At 35.7% G+C, this 27,198-nt stretch overlaps 1 protein-coding gene across 4 annotated transcripts in view; it reads right to left on the bottom strand.

Moving 5' to 3' along the window:
- SCAF8 (SR-related CTD associated factor 8) overlaps nt 1-27,198 on the bottom strand; it is a 98,936-nt gene that overhangs the window by 21,279 nt on the left and 50,459 nt on the right. For 2 of the 4 annotated variants that reach the window (XM_084285166.1, XM_084285169.1), the window contains 8 exons: nt 26,372-26,472; nt 25,136-25,249; nt 24,405-24,561; nt 22,770-22,900; nt 21,168-21,312; nt 20,566-20,646; nt 19,726-19,947; nt 14,818-19,137 (listed from right to left, as the gene is read on the bottom strand). In XM_084285166.1, the coding sequence (XP_084141292.1) occupies nt 17,438-19,137; nt 19,726-19,947; nt 20,566-20,646; nt 21,168-21,312; nt 22,770-22,900; nt 24,405-24,561; nt 25,136-25,249; nt 26,372-26,472 (2,651 nt within the window). In that variant the 3' untranslated portion in view covers nt 14,818-17,437. Of the gene's footprint in view, nt 1-7,238; nt 7,275-14,817; nt 19,138-19,725; nt 19,948-20,565; nt 20,647-21,167; nt 21,313-22,769; nt 22,901-24,404; nt 24,562-25,135; nt 25,250-26,371; nt 26,473-27,198 lie in introns of those variants that run through there. The other 2 variants (XM_084285168.1, XM_084285167.1) reach the window with 2 other exon arrangements.

Below are 27,198 nucleotides of genomic sequence, written 5' to 3'. Positions count from 1 at the left end.
AGTTTGATTTTCTATTTTCATCAAAGATCTACAAAACAACAAGAACAAAACAAACAAAAACCACAAACAAACACTCAGTAAAAATGTTGAAGTATTTTCTTACAAGAAACAATACAAAGAAATATTTTTAAAGCTTTGATTTCCTAGAACAATTACTGTCATCTAGAGAGGAGCTTGTCCTTCTAGAAATAAGCAGAAAACAAGCTGTGCTTGATATAATGAACTCAATTCCAACAAGATGTTGGAAAAATAAGATGTTTTTTGAAAAAAAAATATAAATAGGAGAAGTTAAAAAGAAGAAATATATTAATATGAAAATAAGCTAACAAGTGATTTTCAGTGACTCATGGTAGGCTAATTCACAGAATAATGCAAGTATTCTAACAGCCAAGCATTATAAACACAGATACCCAGCCATAAATGTAAATTTTAATCCAGACAAAACACAGGAAAAAAAATGCTTCACAGTGGGATGAAAACTTTATCAAAGCAGTATTATGCAACTACTTCATTTACGTTGTGAATCTAAACTACAGATTGCTTTTTCCCTCCTTTGAGATATTACAGGAATTAAGTTAAGGTTGCTGAGGTGTCACAACTCTATGCTTCTGCACGGTAAACTTACAAAGATTCTTTTTATGTCTCAGAAAATTGTAATTGTGACATAATTTACATTATGCCACTGAAACTATATATAAAATGCACTCATGCATCCAATATAGAGTATATTGAATACTCTACAATCAATAAAAATATACATATATAAATATATTTCATATGTTATTTGGTATGTTCAGTATCACACTGTTAAATAGAGTGCGTAAAGACAATAGCTTCATGAAGAAATTGTTGAGTAATGGGCATAGTAAAATAAATATTATCCATTCAGTGCAAATTTGTAGGTGATTAAAGCCAGAAGACTGTCTAATTTATTAGACTTCATCATATAAATGACCAACTACTACGCAAATATTTTTTGAAGTGTTCATAGTATTTCTCACAGGAATGGTGTTATGGTTTATAAGTGGGAATGTAAGATGGCAGCTACCTTCCCTTTTCTAACCTGTTGCACGTGGTGGGATGGGCCAATACCAAAATGGCTGGGCTACAACATTTGCAGCACTATCCCAGGTTGGTGGGAAGGATGAGACAGCAGAAAGGGTGAATGAAGAGGAAGAGAAGAAATGGGGTTTGAAGGGGACCTTGACAGAGGGCTGCCAATCCCTCCTGGGTAGCACTTGGGTTCCTGTCAGCACACGGCTGTTGTAGACAGTTGGCAACACAACAATCTGAGTTGTATACCTTTATACCATGAGGCAGCACTGATTTGCTGAAAATGTCCCCCACCAGAGTCACGTTACCCAGAAACATCCAAAACTCATGAACATATTTACAGAAAATTCTGGAAACAAGTTTTGTCGATAATTCACTGGGTTAATGCACTCCGGTACGTGGGGAATGATTGGATACATTCGTCTACATATACATGTATATATGAGCCCATGAATGTTACCGCATAAAGAAATCTGATCTCATTGAGGTTCTATATAAATAAAGGGGAATAATGTTGAAAAGATGACAGGATAAAAATCATCCTACCAAAAGCTGTGACAAATCTATAAAGCACCTAAAATCCAAGCCTCTGGCACAAAAGCAAACAATTATAAGTAAAAGTTCCTTTCTCAGTTCTTTCCAGAGGTGTACACAGCTGGTCCCCTTTCAGACATGATGCATCACACTGCCAAATATAAAAAATAATAAAATAGTACTCCACATAATAAAACATATTAAGCAGTAGTTAAACAAGGGATTCTTATACTCAAAGAAAAAACATATTCTAAATACAGTGTAAAGCAAAGTCCCTCAGCTGAGCTCTCCTTGTCATGTTTTCTGATTTATAAAGTAAAGTGTTTGAGGAAGTGTTTGAGGATCAAAAAAGCAAGAGCATAGCAGAGTTTGAGGATCAAAGAGCATGAAACAGAAAGTAGCCCAGGGAAACACCTGCTTGCTTCCTATCAGGACTTGTAAAAGGAAACAAACTTTTAAAAGTTATCTACGTCCTTGAGCCATGTTGTAATGGGCCAGATAAGATAAGAACTGGGAGATGGTAGGCAGTGCTGGCTGGTCTACTTGAGGAGCGAGCGTAGCAGCTCTCAGCAGAGCCCCTGCCAGGTTAGTGCTAGGTAACTGCTTTGTTGTGGTCAGTCAAAAAGGCAGAGAAATATCTGAACAGCCACTTTCACAGACCTTTTTCCTAAAATATCACAGTGACAAACAACTAAGGTTCACCAACAACTTCTGAAGTAGGCTTTGATCTGTGAAAATGATGAATGTGTAATCCCTGTTCATTTTAGCAGGGGTTTAAGGATCAGACATATAGGAACTGGCACGCTGTCCTGAGTCTGGCGTAAAACGGTGGGGGGAAATTCCCCCCCAGTTAGCATGGACATGCACAAATTGGACTGAAAGCAGTGCACTGAAGCACAGCTGTGAGCTATTTTGAGAATCACGTTCAAGTGAAAGTACCTCATCAGAACAGGGCTTAAGAGGGTAGTTGTCTGGTTCCCAAGCCCTAGTAACAAAGGAGACTGCAAGGAAACAGCTTGGACTCAGTGTATTCTGTGCACCCTCTGCTGGTTTCAGAGCACCAAGCAGCCAAGTTTCAGGCAATAAATTTAATAAAATTGAAACAAAACCGAGGGAAGAAAGATCAGCTCAATTGCAAGCAATAGTAAAAAGAGATACCAAAATTAATTGCAAAAGTAAAAAGAAATAAATGTTTGCAAAAACTTCTTAATTTGAAAGTGCAAAGAGGAAATTCGTATAAGGTAGCATCCCTTGCTGAAAGATATTCCATACAGGTTGCAAAATTAGTGGCCTTATGTTTTTACTGTTACTTCTCAATATTTAGTTAACTCTACTTGTATTTTTCAAAAATACTTTAAAAGAAGCATCTGTTTAGATTTCATTTATTTATTTATTTATTTTTAAGAGAGCAAGCAATTTAGGCTACTCTCAAAAACTTTTGCAAAGAAACTGAAGTCAGTGACTACATTGTATTTAAAAATAAGCCAGATATTTCCCACTAGCTATCTCAGCTGTTTTTCATTATGGTTTTTACCAAACTACAACTGACATACTACTCATAAAACAAGAAAAATAAGAGTCAGCATTTAATGTTTTCTTCAGAATCACTTCTTTCTCTCTACCATAGCTTTTACAAATATCATGGTTTGTAATTATTATATTAAATTATTATATTTTTCTCCTCAGTTTACAGTACTCCTCTTGACTGTTCACTGGGTTACACATGAGCTTCCATTGTTTGTAAAGCTGACAAAACCCTAAACTTTGCATGTTAGAAGTGACTGAAAACTAAAGCAAAACAAAATACCAGCATATAGCAGTGTTAACCCTCAACAGTAGACATAATGAGCTAGCTTGGCACCAACTCTACATCACAACTAAGTGAAAACACACGTAAAACCCAGCAATTTTACTTAATATTCCTCACAAATCCTTTTACTTCACAATTTTTCAACGCCACAAAAATCCCTTTGGTCACTGCTCACACTTCCAAAAACTTATTTAATCAGTGCTTTTATCAACACTAAAGAACAGAACATCAAATCTCAAGTTCACTGCATCACTAATAAAATCACCAAGTGCTTGGAAACTCTTTCAGATTACACAATATTGTGCATCTTTGCAAAAAGAGCTTCTATACTGATTAATTTTAATTTTCACATGAATGTCTTCTGAAAGAAAGATCTCATGGTACTTTATCAAGTAATGGCTCACTACTATCTATGCATTTGATTATGAAAGCGTTCAAAATTTTAGAGCGCAGAATTAAATACAGTGTAGTTAAAACCACAGGAAACATGATGGAGCTTCAGAGATCTCTCCTCTTCCTGCATACAACACAGTCCTCAGTCATGAAAGAAGAACTTTCTCAATTCCTATGCTATCCTGCCTTTTGTTGTTTGAATGTTCTGGATAAAAGGTAAAAGAATAAAAAGAAACTAGTGCATATTTCTTATACTGAGGTGTGTGCAGCCAGAACATGCATTTGTTTTAGAAATAAAGTGATCAAAGAAAGGTTTAACAACCACATGAAAGCAACAAATTTAATAGCACTGGTGGAGTTTATAAGATCCTTACCCTATGAATTTTTTCTGAGTGGGGGGCATGCAGCTCCCCTCACAGCTATGTTAATAAATTGTCTCTATTTTATGTAGGAGAGAATTAAACAGTGAAAAATCAATAATATTTTGTTGTTGGTTGTGTTTTGTTGTTGTTTTTCCTTTTGTTCATTTTTAAAGAAGAGACAGAAGAAGGTGTGTGTGTGGCCAGGAATGCTTGTCTCCTCTATGCCACAGAAACAAATTACCAATTCTAAATATCTGTGTACTTTGCTAGTATTAGCATGGTTTGGACCTCTGCTTAGGATTTCAATAGTATTTGCAATGAATGACTCAGAACTGGCCACACTTTATGAAAGGGATAACAACCAGCTGCTGGAATTGTAATTCCCAGAGCACCAGTAAAGATGATGGTAAAATCATGGAGCAACTCATTCAGCTGTCATGCTCATCTTCCCACATCCAAGGACTTGCTGCAAAGAGAGGCTCAAAGCCCGGATAAGGTGGCCTTGAAACAGAGACTTGCACATTTCACTTGTCTTACTGCACACACTCTGAGGAGCTGCTCTTCACAGAATTCGGGAATCTTCTGGGGACGCATTGGACATTCCCTCAAAAGAAAGCAAGAACACAGGCTGCAGTGCCTTGCTGGACACCACTGCTTTATGGAGGTGAGGAAAGCATTAAAAAAAAGAAAAAAAAAAAAAAAAGCAAGGGTATACAGAAATTGTTTCATCAAAACTCTTAAAGAATATCATCACTTTCTGACTGAAGATACTGGAAACCTTGCTATAACAATTAGCTTTAAAATGCTCACTGCAAAGAGCTTTTGCTGAAGAAAAGAACTGAGAGTGGAAATGCAAACTGGAGAAGTATTTTGTCACTTCAGTAGAGAACTTGTGCTGAAAAAGAAAAAAACAAAACAAAACAAAACAAAATAAACCACACCAGATTTCATATTTCAAGCTTTTTTAGAAGTGGAGAACAATGGCATCAGAAGAATTCAAAAGTCTACTGAAAGAGATCTATGAGTGTCTAGGATAGGAACAGTGATGATGGTAGGATGTAGCACTCTTGAGCCAGCTGTTCCTAAGCATGGTGAAGACTGGACAAGTAATGGGAAGATAAATACAAGTGGGCAGTGTATTTGAGGCATCTACCTACTAGTAGTATTTCAAAAGGTCAGAATTCCAAAAAACAAAAACAAAAACAACAAAACAAACAAACAAACAAAAAAAAAGAATATGATTCATGGACTTTCCCTGGAAAGTGAGACCTAGAAATAGGAATCACATGCCTATAACATCCTGAGATAAAATTTTGTTTCAAAAAACATCCAAACAAGCACTTACAGTAGTTTATCCATCCCTCATCTTTTTTGCTTGTAGCAGGGTTCCTTCTGAGTAGAGCATCTAGTTCACAAATCTGACTAGCCAGCAGTGATCAGCTTGAAGAACATACTTCTTGTTAACTTTAAATACTTCTCCTACTTATACTTATTAACCATATGACAAAGTTCAGTAGAAAATATTGTTCTGCTGCCTGCTGTAGTGACACTGTTTTGTGATTTGGTTAGAAAAGCAAACCTTGATCCTCAGGTCAAGTGAAGCCCTGTGTCTTTACTCCTCAAGACCAGCACACCCTCTAGGAGCCTGCACATGCATCTGTAATGCCTACCAATTTGCCTGGTCTGTTGTTACTTCACTGATCTCCCTGTGTTACTTCATAGCCTTGAGGTGACAAGTTCTTGAGGTGGTTTGTCCAGTCAAGTGCCAAAGCACTGTGTTTGCTACAGCAAAGATATCTGTAGGCTGGCAACTTCTATACTCTGACATAAAAAATAAATAAAAAAAAAAATAAATAAAATAAAAATGTCACAGACAAGACTGAATCTTTCTTACATATGCTAAAACATTATTTCATTTAATTTAAAAAATAAGATCTTAAAAACAACTGGCGTAAAAACGTGGTGTAACCACACAACCATTTCATAGCAAGCTAAACTTAGAATCCTACTTTAATAATTGATTTTTAAATATTCACCTGATTTTCAGAGCTGACGTGCACTTAAATCAATACCTGAATACACCCTTGTCTAACTTTGACTCCATTGGCAAGGCAAGAGTAGAAGACAAAACAGATGCTTCACTTTAAGGAACACAATGGCTGTAACATATACAGCCAGAGGAAGAGTTCATACTGTACTTTGTGTTTCTTTTCATATAATGCATATTGGAAATACTGTGGCTAAGCTTTCCAGAAACTTCTAGAAAGTATATATAAATACCACCACTAGTTTAATAATAATAAATCCTAATGTATTGTGTATCTTCTGGTATGTACCTCAAGTCAGTGTTAGGCAATTATCATAAGACAAGATTATAATTTCAAAGCTATACTCTAAGGTCGCAGTTCTGAAAAATGTTAGTGGGAAAAACAACCCTGAAATGTCTTGTAAGCACCTGTAAGAAAATAAAATTTTCAAACAGATGGCTCTCAAAAAAAGCCAACCAGTTAGTAAAACAGACCATGAATTAAAACTGTTCCAGTTCTCTAGCAGACTTTGTGTCTTATCCATAAAATCATGGAAATGTTTAATAAATTGCTATCGTATTGATAATTAAAATTGTATTAATAAATACATTTGTTCCTTTTGGATTAATGATTGCTTGCTTTCCTGTCACAAGATCAGAGATATTCAGAACAAATTAATTCTCAAAGTTGGGGAAAGTAAAATTCTTTATCATTTGCAGACGTTTTTTGGTTAAATTCCTTCATTGTGAATAAATGACTAAATTAGCTGGCAACAGGGTAAGACAAGAAGTGAAGTGTAAGACCTTGGCATTCACTACAATGTGTATGGGACAACAACTGAAGTCGCTAAAACTTGTGCTTAACCTTACAAGTTGCATGGGATAGTATAATCTACTAAGTGGTTTTAAAAATGCCAACTTATTTATATTCTTGAGCATGCTGGAACCAGACTATCATGACAAATATATATATATTTTGGATAAAATTTTTATTTATTTTTGTTTTACATGGCATCCATTCTTATTTCTATTCTAGTCATACAGAAATGTAAGAACTTGTTGGAGAAGGAAATCGAGGAGAATTAGGCAGTGAATTCTAAAATGAAAAAAAAAGAAAATTTTATTAACCTAAAGAATTCATTTTTCTTTAATTCATTTGAAGAAAAAGCTATTTAAAATAATATAATAATAAAACAAACAAACAAACAAACAAAACAAATAGACAAAAAACCCTCCCAACCCTTCAAAAAAGCAGTAAGCAGATGGGGAAAAGAAACCAGAGTACATAATGGATTCTAATCAAAGAACAGTGACCATGTAGTATGGGGCTGCTCTATATATGCTGCAATTAAAAAATCTTCTTAAGATCAGTTAAGGGAGAGGCAGGAGGTAAGACCAGTGTGCTTAACTAGCTTTAATTTGCTTTCTTCCTCTCATTCTATGAATTTTTGAGCATAGGATTAGAAATGTATAGAGCTTGCAAATTTTTTTTCAGACATTTTGTACAATCTGCTCCATCATACTCTCACAGTCTTTAACAGGGCTGTCTGCTCATGAATTGAAAACACACGAGAACACTAAAAAAAAAAAAAAAATCCAGCACCACCACCAAAAAAGCCTATCTCCTAGAAGGCTTTAGCTTTAGAAACAGTAGAATCAGACAGATAATCAATCCGATAATCTTCTACCACCTGCTTTTATAACGGCTGCTGAAAAAGAATCTGAGACACACAAGGCAAAGAGTTTGAAGTTCTGGATTCAGTGAAGCCAGTGCTAAACAGCTGAGGCAGCATGCCATGTACAACACTAAGACTGAAGAAGCATTATATTCAAGTCCCTAGAAATCACATGAAAGCTAACACTCACAACTTGTCGCTAGCTGTCTGTGTCTACTGGTCACGTATGCCAAGATGAGAGGTAACTAAAAATGCATCAAATCCAAATATCCTCTCATCAGCATCCGGATTAGTTAAATACTGAACAAGGTCAGTATTTGGACTGGGGCATAACACAAGCAAATAAAAATAACTTGGATTTTAAACCGACACCTCAGTTCACCACATTCCTTGCAGACAAAATGGTTCTTTATCATTCTTTTACTTGGGGCCTTCTGTGTTTTGGAGCATCTACTACTTAAAAGTGCCCAAATAGTTATATTAACATTGATATTCAATAATTCTTTGCAAGAACATTGTAATCTTACAAATATTTGCACATCTATCTGAACCTTCCTAGCTTTTTTATAGGTATAAACAACATTAAAAAATGCTCAGGACTATGTAATGTTATTGGATGCTTGCTTCTTAATCACTAAATATTAACTCAGAATGTTTGCATTAAATTATGAAATCTTCAAAAAAAAAAAAAAAAAGAATTTATTTATGCTTTGTAACTGAAGTTTTATTAGATTTAGGCTTGAAGTTAGGCTAGCAAGCTATTGCTTCTGAGACAACAATATCTACCCATTGCTTGTATATAGATGCAATTCATACAGCATTCTCAGTGTCTGCTAGGATTTCCCACTTTTCTCTTTTCCATATTTGTTTTGATCATGTCACAAGGACTGCAGGTGAAAAGCGTGTATCAGTGTATACAGTGAAACTGCAGAGACTACGCATACACTTATACACAATATTGAAATGTAGTAACACTTTTATCCTAATTGCTTCAAGGTTTTACATTTCAATAAAACAATGGGTGCCCCACTCATTTAAACAATTCATAGAACTACAGTCCATTAATTTTATATAATCTTTTTATATGGTAAATTTTCAAATCAATGTGAAGTCTGAGAATATGACATTATTTAGTTTTTAAGAAATAACAAAATTCCAAATGAATGAGCATTTTGATTTGTTTTCATTATTTTATGGAATGAAGTCTTTTAATCACAGATAGCTTGAACAATAAGGTTCTCAGTACTGAATTTCTTAGTGATCAGTAGTCATGCTGTAGAAGTAATCCATGAATTTCAAGAAAAAGACTTATTTAAAGTCTTAGATTTCAACAACCCATTAATCAACTGAATTACATAATTCAAAGGTATTTTTTGTCTGTTGTAAGAAGAGTTCTGTGATGGCACTAACTGACAAAACAATGTAGTGCAAGCATAAATGAAAAGTGAACTGGACAGACTACTAGAATTTTTAGTAAACGTTTGTAAAGGAGATTTTCCATTTAGTGTTTATGTACTCACACTACTACAGAAGTGACAAAAAAAAAAAAGAAGAAAACCACTGAAATTAAAATTACATCGGAAATTTTACTGACAAAAAATTTGTACATTTTGTCCACATTTTTGTGGAAGAAATTGAGGCACACTTAAAACTGCATTTCACTGCATTACTGAATGAGACCTGATAATCTCAGAAACAGCATAAATTCAAAGTATTTTTTTTTCTCTTGATGAATTCATACGACAATGATGTAGCTTGCTTTAACTGGAAGAAGGTAGATAGATTTTTAAAAAGGACCTTAAACATTCTATCATTATTTATACTGAATTTCTAGTGTTGTCAAGAAAAAAGCTAGGCTACGCTTCCTGCTTTCCTAGACATAATTATATCATGATGTCTCTTTTAGTGTGGAAGTCACATCAGATCAAAAGTTCCCTGTATCTACACAAATCGTATGTATCTAGGTCCACGTTAACAATTCTATATCCACTTGATACTCTTTACCTACAAAAGATTATTTGCAGACTTGCTCCAAGATACAAATCACTATAAATGTGAAGTCTACCCTAGTTTTTGAAACACATCATCATCTACCCTAAAGAAACTCACAATTTTTCTTCAACAGAAACCTTGAGATGTGCTAATGTGAACCACATCTGTTATAACTCAAATTTTAGAGAAAAATCACAGCATTAAAGCATTAAATTTTGAAGGAAAAATGTTCAACTAAGTTTTCTACAGGTTGAAATACTATCTGAGAAAAGTTTTTCTGTAAAGAACAAAATAGTTCCTTGCCTAAGGGCATTAGTATGTAGTTCCTTGCCTAAGGGCATTAGTGTGATTCATTTTATAGGAAAAAAAATTAAACTAGCATTAGCGAGGTAGCTTGAAAATAAAAACGACAAGGTGCAGAACAAAATTAATAAATCAGTGACAACACTGATATAATAAGTATCTCTCAAGTGCTGCAATGTGTACTTTAAACTTCTAAAAAAGAGAAAATATGTTCATCTTCAACTGCACAATGTATCTTAGCAACCACTTGATTTTTAAGAGTATGCACATCATTTGTCCTTTCCCTCCTGTAATCTCTGGTAGCAGAGCATCTGTGAGATTAGTATCAGTAGGATGTTCAGTAAGGCTTCCCTTTTTCAGCAAGCTTGTGCAAGATAGAAAGGAATTTATTTTTCATCAAGCTTGTGCAAGACAGAAAAGAATTTAAGAATTATGGCAAAGACAATTTTATAGTTTACCAACTTCAAAAACAATCAACAAAACCCCCACCATCAATGCAACTATTAAATGATTCTCATGCCATCCTATCACTGACAAGAATCACTTTTCAAACCTTACACACCTTTTCCAGAAATTACTACATTTGAAGAGATGTTACATATTTTTAGTAGCTTTACTTTGACATTCTTGACTATAAAATATAATGTACATATTAAAAAAAAAAGAAAAGAAAAGAAAAACAAAACAAAAAAACCTTCAAAATATTTGTTGAGCACCCAAAGATCTTGTACAGACTATGTGGGGTGAATAACATCACTAAGAAGATCCTTCAAGAAGAAATGTAAGACTAGTTACAATTCCTATCTTGCAATATGATATAAGCTTTGCTGCTGAAAGGTTTCTGCTGATGTGAATGAAAATAGTAATATATACTTATATAAATATTTTTTTCCATTCTTGTTCAACTAAGCAACTCCACACTAAGATGCTCTGCTTTTATGCCGATTAAATCAGTCTCTCAACTACACAAGTAGCTGGTTTCCCAGAACATGTTTACATGTGAATGCACAGCACTTGAAAGGAAAACGTAACTAATGTAAAATTCCACTGTTGGCAGGAAAGAAAGATCCTTTTATTACTATATTAACAACAACAAATTGTCCTTGTTACTCTTGGTGACTCCTGATACTCTAAATAGGTTTTAAATTATATCTGTTCAGCTCCTGTTAAACCACAAAAGCCACTTTTTATTGTTATTTTAAAATACAATACAGGAAACACAAAGAATGAAAGCTGGTAAAAATGGATCCTAATTTCAAATTAAATGACCCAAGCATTTGACCTTGTAGAAAATGAACCAAGAAAATGAGTACTTCAAATGTTACTGCACCTGCTGCTCATCACTGTGGAGGAACTTACTGGAGAAGTTAAGATTGGAGGTAGCCTGTGCTGCAGTGATCATGCCCTAGTAGAAATCACGATCTTGGGGGATAAATAAAATAGTCAGGACTTCAGGAAGGCAAACTTTCATCTGCTTAAGGGACTAGTGTATGGCACCCCCTGGAAAAGTGCCCTACTGAATAAAGGAGCAGAAGACACCTAGCAGACGTTTACAGACAGTCTTCTTAGGGCACAAGAGCTTTCAATTCCGACCTGCAAGACATAGGGCAAAGAAGGCAGGAAGACCAGCATGGCTGTCAGGACCTCATCACCACCAACAACTTAAAGGAAATGCATAGGCAGTGTAGGACATACACCCTTGTAAGATCATGGAGATATGGCTTGTGAGTATATAGGGATAGAATCAAGAAAGGCAAGGGACTGAAATTAGCTAGGATGTGAAGAATAACAAAGATTTCTATCTACTTAGGTCAGCAAAGGAAGATAAAACATATTGTACCTTATTCTGTCAAGTGAGATAAGGGACTTGCCTACAACTGATGTGAAGGCTGAGATACTCAACAAATTTTTTGCCTCAGTCTTGTTCTGACCATCTCACTTACGTCCTCCCAACTCATGGAATCTCAGGGTAGGGTCTAGGGGAATTAAGTACAACCCACAACAGGAGAAGACCAGGTTCAAAGCCAGCTGAGGAACCTGAAGGTGTGGAAGTCCAAAAGACCCAAGGAGAAGGGATCCTGAACAAATGGTGGATGAAGTTGCTAAGCCACTCTCCATTATATTTGAAAAGTTGAAGCAGTCAGGTGAAGTCGCCAGCAACTTGAAAAGGGGAAACATAACATACATTATTAAAAGTGTAAAAAGGAGGACCCAGAGAACTACAGACCAGTCAGTCTCACCTCCGTGTCCACTGAGATCATGAAGCAGATCCTTCTGGAAAACACGTTAAGGTACACGGAAGACAGGGAGGTGGTTGGCCTGACTAACGTGGTGGCTTTCTACAACAGTGACAGCATTAATGGACAAGGGAAAAGCAACTTACATAATTTACCTTGACTTGCATAAAGCCTTTGATATGGTCCCATTCAACATTCTTGTCTCTAAATTGGAGAGAGATGGATTTGACAGATGGACTATTCCATAGATAAAAAATTAACTGGATGGTCACATCTGAAGAGCTGTGGTCAATGGCTCAGTGTTCAGGAGGAGAGCAATGATGAGTAGTGTTCCTCAGTGGATCATTTAACATCTTAATTGGTGACATGGACAGTAGGATTGAGTGCACCCTCAGCACTCAGTGAGATACCGATGTCAGCATAGGTGACACCAAGCTGAGTGGTGTTGTAAAGGGAAGAGATGCCATCCGGAGTGAGCTGGATAGGCTTGAGACATCGGGCCATGCAAATCTCACAAAGTTCAACAAGTCCAAGCACAAGGTACTGCACCTAGGTCAGTGCAAGCCCGAGTATCAGTACAGAGTGTATGATCAATGTGTTGAGAACAGCCCCGAAGAGAAGGATGTGGGAACATTGGTGGATGAAAAACCAACGTGAGCCAGAAATGTGCACTTGCAGCCCAGAAAACCAACTGTACCCTAGGCTGCATCAAAAGAAGTGTGGCCAGCAGACTGATGGAGGTGGTGATTCTCCTCTATTCCACTTTTGTGAGATCTCCCTGGATTACCGCATTCAGCCCTGGGGTCCTCACCACAAAAAGGACCTAGACCTGTTAAAGTGGGGCCAGAGGAGGGCCACAAAGATGATCAGAGGGCTGGAGCACCTCTCCTGTGAAGACAGGCTGAGAGGGCTGGTGTTGTTTAGCCTAGAGAGGGGAAGGGTCCGAGACGAGGTTATAGTGGCCTTCTAGTACCTAAAGAGGGCCTATGGGAAAGATGGAAGAGGGAGTCTTCATCAGGAAGTGTAGTGGTAGGACAAGGGATAATGGTTTTAAACTAGAAGAGGGTAAATTTAGATTAGATTTAAGGATGAAACTCTTCACTCAGAGGGTAGTGAGGTGCAGGAACAGGTTGCCATGAGAAGCTGTGGATGCCCCAACCCTGGAAGTGTTCAAGGTCAGGTTGGATGAGACTTCAGGTAACCTGATCTAAGTGGGAGATGCCGGTCTGTGGCAGGGAGGTTGGAAAAGGGATGGTCTTTAAGTCCCTTCCAACCCAAACCATTCTGTGACTCTATGATGACTGGCACAATGTATCCTTGCACGTGTTCAAAACTGCCAATACTACATTTTAAGAAGCCTCTGCAATAGTGGCTTATTTTACCAATACCTTCTATAGACGATTTATTTGATAATTTTCCAACAATGTTTATTACATGACTATTCATTCAACACTACAGGCTTGATTCCGGTATTCCTGTCTTGCCTTATGCAGAGTAATTTCATAAATAAAGCCATTTAAATCACTGATATGGCTTGAGGAGTGGTGAGCAAAGAAATCTAACAATCTGTTCTCTTGAGTTTGTAGTAACAATGCGAAGCACCATGTATAAAAACAAAAGTGTACCAATTTGTAAAAGAAAAAGTCTTCAGCAAAGAGATCACGTCATTATAGCAAATAAAGGCTATATTTTATCTTTGTAATCTTCTTGATGTAACAACATTCTGCTCACGTATGGTACAGTAAGAGATCAGAATCACATGCTGCCTAGGAGGGTAATAAATGTATCAAGCAACTTACTAATGCATAAGGTTTTCAAGTAACATGCATGCCTTAGTATATTGTTTGTGTTGTCTGCAAATCTACCTGAAGTATTTTTCAAAATATGTTACTTGTGTAAAAATACAAAGCACTATGGATCAGCTTTTTCAGTTGCTAAAACTGACAGCTTTTATCATCAGAAAAAGCTTTAAAAAACGGCATAAATGAGAACTGCTACCCAAATGTCAGGCCCCTGTCTTCTCTATGTCCCATTCTCACCCTTTCCATTGTGCCAGCAAAAAAGTATGTGTCACTACTGCGAACCACATCAAGACTTGATCTGGATATTACTACAGCTCCTTTCAGTGCAAGTGTTGGCTTATGATGGTTTAATCTACAGTGGGAAATGAAAGTCTTCACTAAAACTTAAAAAGATTAAGAACATTTCCACTGGCAAGATAAAGAAACCACACTTGTTTGTAAGTAGTATGTCCCTTCTTGTTCTTTTGGAAATATTTGTCCGCACCCCGAAGTAGTAAAACAAGACATGGAACAGTTCTAGCTCTGAACACGATGCAACTGAAGACTGTACGATAAATTTTTATTCTACAAAAAAAAAAAAAAAAGCTGTTAGAAATCGATGGTATAACACATATGTACAGTAGCCAATTTATTAATGCTTGAAAGATATTAACAAAGATGAATTCATTAAATAATACATTGTTTTATATCACTACCAAATGATTTATTTAACCTTTCTCACCAAGTAATTTACCTACACCATGATACTACAAGTAATTTAGCATACTTCAGGTCCCCATTTAGAAAACAGACTAACTTTTTGTTAAAAAAAAAAAAAAAAAACCAACAAACATTTAACATTACATCTGAAAATAAAAGCTACTGCCAATATGTGTTTGATTCTGGGTATTTACATGGTTTATGACTGAAGTATTTTCAGTCTGCATGTATTAAAACAAAATAAAGAAAATCCCTTATATTCAGAAAGTACCCTTACAACTAGTTTTGTATTTTTGGACTTCCAGAACCGTATCTACCCAACCAGAATACTAGTAGTAGGTTGTGCAGCTCCAAACAGCTTGAGCCACAAAGCCTGCGCATGAAGGTACTTTTTACCTTAAATACTGTTCATCTCAACTCCTGAGACACATTCTGGTAATAAACGCATGAGCAAGGTCTTTTACAAAGCAATAATTCTTTAATGCACACCACACTACATCCTAATGACTAGTACTTGCACAGTAGATAAAGAATCATTCATGTCCACTTTCAAAGGGCTACCTTCCTTAAACTGACAGTTTATTTCCTATCCAGAATAGAAGTCCCTATTATTGAAAAAACTGAACCATGACACAGCATGAAAAAAATAACCCACATCCCGGAGGAAGAGGGCAACAAACACATGCATAACTTGAGTCTACTTTCAAAGGCGTGCGTATGCTTTACACTCATGTGACATTCTCATACTTTTGTCCCTTTGGGAGAGCAGGAAGGGAAATTAAAACTTGCATGTTTACTCTTTATCAGGAAAGATCAAAACTCTAATCTGTGCTAAAAAGTGTTTCTTCTATCAAGGGCCATTCATGTAACAGAATCTAATCCTTGATCCTATTATGCAAGACAAAAACAACTTTCTCAAAACTGAGTGAAATGCTTTCAGACAAAGTCTTAACAAATGTTATTTTGAAAGAAGTTGGTGGAACTCACTTGAGTAGAATAAATTGAAAATCTTACATGACCAAATCATCCACCACCAACTTAAATGACACAAGCAGCAAAGTATATGAAACAAGAGAGAATAGTGCTACTAATTTACCGAGGCAGCCAATTCATCTCGCCAATTTAACAAGAGGTTCTACTTCAGTATTAAGCCACCAAAGCACAAAGTCCCCCTTATTTCTGTTAAAAAAACATGTAGGTTTTTTTAGACCAATGACAGCTTTTTACTTTTCGTGCAACACTTCTGGACTTTGAGTCACTAAAAACAAATAACCACAAAGTACTTAAACACTACCACTACCTATCCAGAATATATCCAGAATACCAAATATGTTACAAAATAAGACAATGCAAATATTTAAGTTTTGGCTTCATGTGTATCTGCATTTTAAAAAAGAAAGCTAAAATCCTACTGTATATTCTTACAGTGTATCATGTTCCACCTTCTATAAGTAGTAAGAACTTCATACAGCGATTAGCATAAGAAGGTAAATAAAAGCATGACAGTATTGTAGTGAAATAAGGTTATCTTACTACCTAAAGAAGGTGAAAGGCAAATTTTTATAACCTAATTTCATTTCAATTTTATTGAACTGTCTACAATATTCTGTGAGTGTGTGCACATACACAGACACGCACAGAAAGAGTGGTATCTACAAACAGTTTACACAAATATTTACATACATATGTCATATACATAAACTAATGACTGCATGATTTTCAACGTAAAAACCATACGCTTCTTTCTTGCACATTACAGCTGTTGCATTGGTCTTACAAAAGTAATATAAACCTTTTGCAACAACTAACTAAGCACATATCATAGCTGATTCCAAGTTTTTATAGCTTGCAGGATTTAAAAAAATACAATACCTAGAACACTGTTATCAAACAAATATGCTTTATTGGCATCTAAAAACAAAATGCACCCAACATTAAAATGTACTTTTTCATTTTTTTTAAACCCACTGCAGTACGAGGAACAAGTCACAAACACTTACTTTAGAGAAAACAGAGACTATAGTGTAGATTTTACAAAACCACTTTTAATCTCTGTGTTATGCTCCTTAAGTAACATGGGCCATTTCTTTTTTTCTGCCGAATTGTAGGAACATAAAATATCACAGCTTTGTCTATACTTTAAAATTCTGCAGCAGCCTAAAAACACGGACAAGATACACCAGCACCTGTTTTCAAGTATAACAATTTCGATAGCCAACCTAAGGGTAGTATCTAAAAAATTCCATTGTCTTCCATAGGAAGTCTTTGTTTGACAAGCTGTTATTTTATCTTTGTGAAATTAAAAGCAAGTGGGGGCAAGTTTATGTTTTACCAGAGAAATAAAAAAAAATGTTTACCTACCATGTTCAAATTAAGAACAGTGTTCTATACAAGTCAGTTGTACAGTTATTTAAGCGAAAGATGAACATGAACATCAGATTAACTTAATTCTGGCAGACAAAAGTGAACTACTAAGGTCCAGTCAGCCATTTATCTATTACAGAGAGATGACAACTTTACAAAAGGTATCTTTTACCTACTGAGTGATGATTATGTCCCCTCAGTTTCTGTGCTTTCTACCACTGGTTCACTTTCTATATCAGCTTCTGTGTCACTCTTCTCTTTGTTTATCTCGACGGAAGAGGTCAGTTTTTCATAAAGTTCTGGTTCGTCCTGCACCTGTGCAGTTGGTGGCTGACTTTCTGTCTCTGTATTTTCACCGTTTACCTGGGGCATATTATCAGCTTTGCGTTGGGGAGCAGCCCCATCAAAATATTCAAAAACCCGTGGATGTGGAGGGGGGATCCAGTTGTTTGACATTCTGTCTCTTCCAAACCTGTTCCCGTTAATTTCTCTGCAAAAGTTAAAATCTCTGTCATCCCTATCCCTCTGTCTTTCCCAGGGTCTTCTGCGGTCATCAAAATCTCTGTGAGCATCTGGTTCAAATCCTCTATTCCAACTGGGACCACTTCTACTATCAAATCTATAGTTTACATGCCGAAATCTCTCTCTGTCTTCATGGAAGCCTTTAGGGCCACCATAAATAGGGAAGGCATGATGCTCTCTTTCATCATAATCTCCTCTCTGTCCCCAGTGCTTGTCTGAATTGAAAGCAAAATGCTCTCTTCGGCCAATATTATCTATACCTGGTCTTCCAAAATTTTCTCTCATGTCTATATGTGGTCTTGCAAAATGTTCTCTTCCATCTACTGGAGGCCTTCCTACACCCTCTCTTGGATCAATTGGTGGTCGTCCAACAGGATCTCTGACATCCACTGGGGATGGTCTATTAAGATTATCTCGATTTTCTACTGGAGGAAAACGATAATCTCTGTCTCCTTCCTGCTGTATGTTATCCCCTCCAAGTGGTAGTCTTTTCTCTGGATTAGAAATGCTATCAATATTTTGTCTTCCTGGTGCTCCAAAAGGTCTTTCTGTTTGATTAAAAAGATCTCCTGGAGGAAAAGGACCTCGAGGTGGTGGGTGAAGAGCTGGGTCAAGGATTGCTGGAGGAGGAATACTACGCTGTGGTGGCACTCCTGGCTGCATTAATGGAAACCTTGGTCCAGGTGAGTGGGGCATCAGGCCTGGACGGATATCTATGAGAGGCATTCCCGGCATCCTTTGATTACTTATGTTTAAATGAGGCATATTTTGAACACCAGCTGGATGCTGCATTGCCAGAAGTCCAGAACTACTTGAAATATTTGGTGGTGGCACTCCCATAAGTCCAGAACTACTCGAAACATTGGGTGGTGGCATTATGAGAAGACCAGAGTTGTTTGAGACACTCGGTGGCTGCACTCCTGCCAGAACTCCTGAGCTGCTTGAGACATTGGGTGGCTGCATTCCTGGTAGAAGGCCAGGGCTACTTGAGATGCTGGGTGGATGCACTCCAGCTAGAAGCCCTGAGCTACTTGAGACATTTGGTGGTTGCACTCCAGCCATAAGTCCAGAGCTACTTGAGACACTAGTTGGCGGAACTCCTCCTGCAAGGGAAGAGCTACTGGAGACAGTGGGTAGCTGCACTCCTCCTGCAAGACCAGAACTGCTTGAAACAGTTGGTGGTTGCACTCCTCCTACAAGTCCAGAGGTGCTTGAGACAATGGGTGGCTGTACTCCTCCTGCAAGTCCAGAGCTACTTGAGACACTAGGTGGCTGGCCTTCTCCAGTAAGCCCAGAACTGCTTGAAACACTGGGTGGCTGCACTCCTCCAACAAGTCCAGAGCTACTTGAGACATCACTTTGCACTAAAAAGCAGCAACAAGAAGAACAGTTAACAGAAAATGCCAATGCATCACATGGCATTCAAAACAAAATGCAGCTTAATACATTATTCAATTAACACAGAGTTAATCTCTGCAGTGTCTCATTTTCTGTAATGAATGTAGATCATTTTAATCATGTTGGTGATAGACATTAAGCCATGGAAATGAACATCTCTAAGTAGTAAAGAACGCACAGCAGCTTAAAATTGACAAACTCCACAACCATCACCCCATTTATGCAAGAGAAGTATTAAAATCTTTGATACAGTTTATACCTTCTGTATTCTACCCCCTCCTTCTTCTTTCCATTGCCACTTACATAGAAAGAACACACTTTCTAAAGGCTCAGCTTTATTTCTCAAGTCTACAAAGAAGAGATTCCTGAGCATGAGCTGCTAAAAATCAATGATCAGGTGATGACAGAGGTGATTTCCATCACTCCTCCAGTCTATAACTTCCTACTCTATTTATTAATGCAATAGACAAGGATCTGCAAAAAAAAACAAAACCTCACAGGCATTTTGATATTTATTGTATGTAAAAACATCAGACAATAAACATATTTCTTACCAGCTCTATTGTTTTCACTGGAAGAAATCTGAAGGTCTGTAAGATGTGATCCCTTTTCATCTGATTCTGGTTTGCTGATTGGCAGAGGATTAAAAACACTTCCAGCAGACAACGTTGGAGTAGCTAGGTTGCTTGTAACTGTGCCAACTGGTAAAACGAGGCTACTAAAAGGAACATCCTTCATCGTCTCTTGTGTAATTGGTAATGGAGGCTGTACTAGAGCTGCAGGGAAATAACAGGAGTGTATCAGAGTAATCATATTTTCAGCCTTTAAGTTTAGCTTGGCAGATGTCAAGATGAAAAATCAAAGTAAGTGAAATTACTTCAATTACCATGGGAATAATGATGGTTTTGATAACAATTTTTTTATCCTCAATCACCACTCTAACATTTACTTTTTTTTTGTAGAGGCCACAAACTGCAAACAACTTAAGCAATCGCTACTCTTTAACAGAGCCTTTTAAATGTTAAATTGATAACAGTTAAAAGGCTAAGCAAAAATAAATTATTATAAATTATTCAGCTATTAACTCTAGATAGCCTAAATTACAAATACATGTTATAGCCAAGTTCTAGTATTAAACTATGTATGCAAATAACAAATAATTCGTTTGTCGTGATTTTTTTTCAGTTACTCCACAGTAACTACCATTTTTCAGTCAACTTGAAAAGCTCTGTAAAATTTTCTCTCAATACCTGCTTAAAACAGCTATGCAATAACCTATATGTTACTATTGTCCATTAGACAGGATTAACATGCTTTTGTTTGAATGAAAAGTAGTATATCAAACAATTAAGCTTTTAATGACATATGACAGCCACTAGAATAACCAAACTTACGTGTTGGAACAACCGGTGGGACAACAGGAGGTGGGACAACAGGAGGTGGGACAACAGGAGGTACTGGGGGAGGCATAAAACCTATATGGAAAAATGACAAATCATTAGAAAGAGAAATACAATTTTTCATTAAAACACTGTTTATTTATCCTGAGACGGTGCATCACTGAAAACTAGCAAACAACAAATGTATGCAAAGGGATGACAGTGGTTGCTGTTTTCAAAAATAATTCATTCTTACAGTAAAAGACCTGCATGTGAATCTTTACTTTTGTCAGCAATATCCAAGGAAGAAAATTAAAATTTTCAAAATTTTACAAAGAAAGGAGATAAATCTTAAGATTTTTTTCATTTTGATTTTTACCCAAAGACTCAAATAAATCACCAACAACAAAAAATCAGCTTTAATTAATATTCTCCACAAAAAAAAAAAAAAAGAATAATATTAAGTTAGGCATAAGAAATTTCATATTGGGCTGAAATTAGAGATCCAAAGGTCAGCTAAAGCAGTAACAAGAAGGTGATGGAAACAAAGCAAAATACACATAGACAGCAACATGGGCTGAATATACTTATTACATTCTCAAATTTTACGAACTTACCTGGAGGTGGCTGTGAAGGGTTGAAACTTGCTCGCAAGAAGGGTGGAGGAGGAATTGCGCTATAACCAGGAGGAGGGACAGACATTGTGACAGGAAACGCAGGTGGAACTAAGCTAACAGCAGGCACAGCTGGAGCTACTGGAATCTTTTTTTCATGGAAAGAAAAGAAACAAGCAACTTCAATACTTAGAGTATTCAGTGGCATTACAATTTTATCCACTGACTTGACTGCAGTTTATGTTAAACATCAAATGTACTGAAGTCTTCGAACATACATTCTGAACACCCTGAAGTATTAGATTGCATTCCAGAATAGTACGTGCACTACAGACAAATAACGACACTGGAAAAAATCCTATGCTATCTTTTCTTTATTCTGAAAGGAACAGAAAATAAATACATGGTTAACCATTATATTAACTGAAGAATTAAAATTTAGGTAGAGTAGCAAGGGGAATACAGAAAGGGAAAGACAGAAAAAGAGGGAAAATGTAGACAGTGTGGCAATTTGAGAGCACATAAACAGTGACTCCTTTCTTATTAGAAATATTTGCATATTTTAGAACAGTATTAGAACACTGAGAGTTTAGTGTATGTAATTACCAGGCTAATAATCCCAAAGAAATCCTGGAAATTTAGTATTTTTTAAGCTTCTCTTTGAGCTATGTGTTTTGCTACAGCGCAGCAGAATTACAATTAACAAGCAGCAGAAAAACATCAGTATATATACACATATGTATATATGTGTGTGTGTATTTAAATGTATACAGATCACAGTGTATGCAAGCAGAAAGATGAAATAAAAAAAAGATAATTTTTGTGAAAGTAAAAAGAATTCAAGCTCAAACTTCAATGCAAGGAAATGCAAAAACATTAGCTTTTGTAGTAATCTTATATCAACTCAAATACAGGAAACATCTATACATGTCAAGAGAGAGAAAAAATGATAATACAATTTTTTGTGTTAAGCACCTGCTTCTCATTTTACAATTTCATATGGTCATAATAAAAAGGATTTAAGGAGTTTGACAAAAGGCACTTCAATTTATACTTGATAAACATGCAGCATGTAGTATAATAAAGGAGAATTACACTGTGTTCTTCCAGTCTTCTACAATACCTTAATAGCTGTTAATAAAAATAATCTGTTTTAGCAGATGAAAGAAAATAGAGCAGAGATTTAAAGACTCTCATGAATTACTGTGTATATCAGAACTGCAACAACCTACTACTTTGAATAATCGACTCTTTTAAATACAAGATTGTTCCCACAAAATCCTGCCTAAAACTAATGGGAAAATAATTAACCTCATAGTCAAACCTCATATGAGGAAAAGTAGACAGGCAGAGAAGAAATTTAACATTTAAGCCTTTATTTGAGATGGTACTCAAGTTTGTGATATACTGTGCATAAAATTAAGGATTTTGCTCAACCAGGGCAACTGATTCTTTTCTAGAATAAAGAGAAACACATACGAACATGGGGTTTTAAGTATTTTTGTTTTAAGTACTTTAATTTAGCATTAAAGTTGATCTGTACTGAATAAAAACTTACCCCTCCGGTTGTGCAGAATTTCTGCAAACTCTAACTTTAATACAAACCTGCAGCATAGTGACTGGCTGTGTGTAAGCTTCTGTCTGTGTTGTGATAACTGTGCTCTTATCAACTGTAGTAGTCTGCGTAGTTTGAGTAGTTTCTTTAGAAGGTTCTGAGTTCCTGGCTGTTTCCCATTCTTAACAAAAAAAAAAAAAAAAAAAAAAAAAAGGTGTGTTTTTAATATAAGGAGATAACTAATCTGCTTTTTGTTGTTGTTTTCATACCAAAATGTCCTTTTCCATATTAACCTGTAATCTGGTATCTATTTAGACAAATTAGCCCCAAGTTTACTGTGAAAACAGCAAATACAATTATTTACATATTATTATACATTTTAAAGAATGTAAAATATCTCTAATCACATGATATACAATATTTAATTATGCCAGTATACAAACTGAAGTTTTAAAACTTGCCAAGTTTTTTCTACATTTTGTTAGTAATTTGTAATATAAAGTATGTTCTAGTTTTCTAAAAATTGCTGTTGTCAACATATCTATAGTATCATTTGTATGCTGTAAAATGACAGACCCTCACATGGAAAAAAAACACACCAAAACACAATTCCTTCCTTCTACTACCTCCTCAAACTCACTCCCAACAATACCAGGAAAAAAAAAGGTTTAATTTTCAAGTATAAAACAGTGACTGTGTTTCAGTAACGTTGCATGTTTTAATTCTTCTGTCATTTACATTAAATTTTTCTTCAAAGCATTTTGAATGCATTTTTACCTGAAAAATTATTGTCTCTATTTTAAAACTGTCTTAATCTACTGCTTATTTTAGTGCTGTCTCATCATTTTGGTGCTAGATCCATTTCAAGAAACTACAGTACTCATGAATCTTTTACAAACCTAACAAACCTCTCAGTTAGCTGGGTTTCAATATATGGTCTAACACTACTTGCTTTCTCACCTCTTTGACTTTAATGGAGGAAATACCTTAAGGTTCGGCTAAGCTGTGGCTGTTTAGACAAGTTCCAACTGTAACTTAAGTTTTATACCTGAATTAGAAATCACTATAAGGTATTTCACAATCACTACCAAAACATAATTTTTATACAAATTACATATTTGGAAATGAGTACACAGCAAATTCAGAACTGTTTTTAAAAATGTTAACCATTATTATCTTGTTTAAATTCAACCACTGACAAATGGTCATGATAACTAATTAATTACTCATCTACAAAGACAATCTATATTTCAGTGACATTTATACGGACATATTAGAAGAAGTCCAGAGGAGGGCACAAAGATAATCGATGGACTGGAGCACCTGTCCTGTGAAAACAGGATGAGGGAGTTGAGGTTGCTCAGCCTGAAGAACAGAAGGCTCCAGGGAGACCTCATTGCGGCCTTCCAGTACCCAACAGGGGCCTATGGAAAAGACTGGGGAGGGACTCTTTGTCAGGTGATAGGACAAGGATTAATGGCTTTAAACTAAAAAGTATAGGTTTAGATTAGTTATTAGGAACCCAAACCACTCTCTGATTCTGTATTGCAAACACATAGCTAGTAATATTAATGTAAATCAAAGAAGAGTGTTTATTACCTAAAACAATAAACTTTCTGAATATTTACAATTACCAGGAAATAAACACATTTTCTAACTATGGGAATCACTGTTCATGTCCATACCTGTATTTACTGTCTCCTGGTCAATCATTCCACCTTCAGCAAATCCCTCCAAATCATCCAATTTTACTTTCTCCCAAGGAATATACGAAACTCCCAGATCCACATCCCAGAATTGCTTGTACTCTGTTTTCACACCTTTATTCAAAGCCCAAGCAATCTGAAAATACAACCGAAACAGATAACCTCATCAAATCGTATTATTTGGCAACTGGTAAGACATTTACTTGGCCTCTGCAACAACAGGCATGTGGAAAATTATTTACATCAGAAAGCTCATATTTATTCATATTTATTCAACATTAATGCTAACATATGTATATGGAGGAAATTAAGAATACAGTAATACAAAGACTTATGGTAAAGCATCAAAGAAAGTAGAAAAAACACAGCATATAATCACATACTTTAATACTAGCAGTTTTAATAGTAAGAGATCCACATGGGGAGGTACAGGACTTCAGTTGTTTACAGTACTCTTATCACTAGAATATATAGAAAATGCTTTCCTAATATTTCCTAAGTATCAAGTCAAAATTTCACATTACTATCTTCTATATTACCTGTTAAAACCTGCGTTTTACAGAGAGGAAAGAATACAATATACACCTTATTGATTCATTATTCTTCACCATACTGGTTATTTGAATGAATAGCTGTTAAATGACATATCACCATTTTAAAACTGTACCATATTTGAAGTGGATCGCATCCTCAGATTAAGATTAATTTACCTTAATAATTTTAGATCCAATTTTATAGGACCCAGAACTAAGTTTCTGAAGAGCACGATATGCATCTTGTCTATGAACCATGCAGACGTAAGCACAACCTCTTGGGGGAATCATCTACGGAAGAAAAAAAAAATCAATGGTCTTGAAAAGCAGGAAAACCAGTGCTTCAGTTTACATGTCTACATGAAGTGAATACTAATGCTAAAAAAAGAAAAAAAGAAAAGACTCACACTGTAAATAACCATCACTGTAATAATTAATAATTCTGAGCATAAGCAAAACCTAATAGTGAAATTGGCAGGGTACATCAGCTATAACATTTTTAAGAGGCAACAGCAAGCTGAAGAACGGGTGCTAAAAACGTCACAAGAGATTCAAACAATATGTAGCAGGCAAGAACTGCAAGCTATTTTATGGTAACTTCAGAAAAGCAGGTCACTGCCTCCTATTAAGTTCCAAATTCACTGTGAGCTGAGCCTTTTGCAGAGGCAAAACCTAATGATTAAAAGTGTCCTGCATTTTTGGAGGGTAGAGTCCTCATTCTTGAAGTTTCATTTCCACTAGCTTTAATGTTTAATTTAGGAAGTAAAAGTATGATGTGACTTACAATCTTTGAAAATTTTCAACCCACATATGACAACTACTTAATTTAGTTTTAGTCAGAAGTAATAAAATACCAATGTGCTTTTATGTTGTTTTGTGAGTACATGGTAACAAAGAACAATAATACTTAAGAAGGTCAATTTTAATACAGATGTTATAAAAATGTTTAAGATTATAATATATTGGATAAATATAGGATGTTTAGATAGGATAGATATTTCCAAACATATAGGATAACTAGCTATATTATCTTAGTTACATAAAGCAATGTGGACACCATGTCCAGCGGTGTCCATTACTGTAAGGAAAAATAATCTCTACCCCTTTGCCACCTCACAGAAATGAGAAAAAAGCATAACCGTATCAGTTAAGACCTGGGTTTAAAAAAATGCTTAAATTGTTCCACTATAGTTATTGCCAGGGAAAATCTATTTTACCATGAAGTGTACTGTGTTTAGTGTTTCAAACCCAGTACATAGAAACCACCAACAAGCAAATATTATAACCACAGTTTTTAAACAGTGATAAAAAATAGTCTCCTAAATAAAGCTTACGATGCTAAAAGGAACCCAGAAGCATTAAGTCTGTTTAAGTTTAAAATCTTTGAAAGTGGATGATAACATGCTCACTTACATTAATAGATTCTATCTGTCCAAATTCTTCAAACAAGTTAGTCAAATCTTGCTGCGTAGCCTTCTTGTCTACTTGACCTACCCAAAGAGTAGTACTGCAAACTGTCAAGAGAAACATTCACATCATATTAAGTACTAAAATGTTTGCTTATGAAATAACTTATAGCATGGATATAATAGGCACAGAAATCATGGATCAAAAGCAAGAAGAGTAAATCTATAACTTTTTATATAAAGATTAGGTAAACTACCAGAAATTTTAAAACATTAAAATGATGAAAAACTAAAATACTATCAGTTATTAGCTATGGTAAACTGTAATAGCAGTTTTCCATAGAACTATGCCTGTAGGATTAATAGATTTTCAACTGACAGTAGTAAACAGTAAAACTAAGAATGACTAGCCTTTTAGATTTCTCTTAGACAAAACTTAATCCTCACTTATTTTGACATGTCCTGAAAGTAATTTTATTTCTCATGTTAAGGTCTAGGAAACAATTCTTCAGAACTCAGCAAGTGATAAAAGTGGCTGCATATCTTGAGTCGCTTAACAGAAATGAAGTGTTTGTCAGGTACATTTTTTCTCTCTCAAATTTCCACACCTCAATTGTGCTCCTTAATATCTCCTTTCTACATGAGCTGGGTTATGTCATAGGACCTCAAGTACAGCTGGTGTTCTCCAGGTTTGCATCCCTATCTTCCAGCTCCCATCCACTCTGATTATACATGTAGTTCCCTGCTTTGTGGACTGCTGGGAAAAATCTTCATCATAAAACCGATTTGCTACTCTTAATGTGAAAAGAAAGAGAAGAAAAAAAAAATACATCT

This window comes from Netta rufina (assembly GCF_964035555.1).
Source record: "Netta rufina genome assembly, chromosome: 3".
Lineage (NCBI taxonomy): Eukaryota > Metazoa > Chordata > Aves > Anseriformes > Anatidae > Netta > Netta rufina.
Note: the sequence above shows the minus strand (reverse complement) of the source record. Positions and strands in the feature narration are given on the sequence as shown.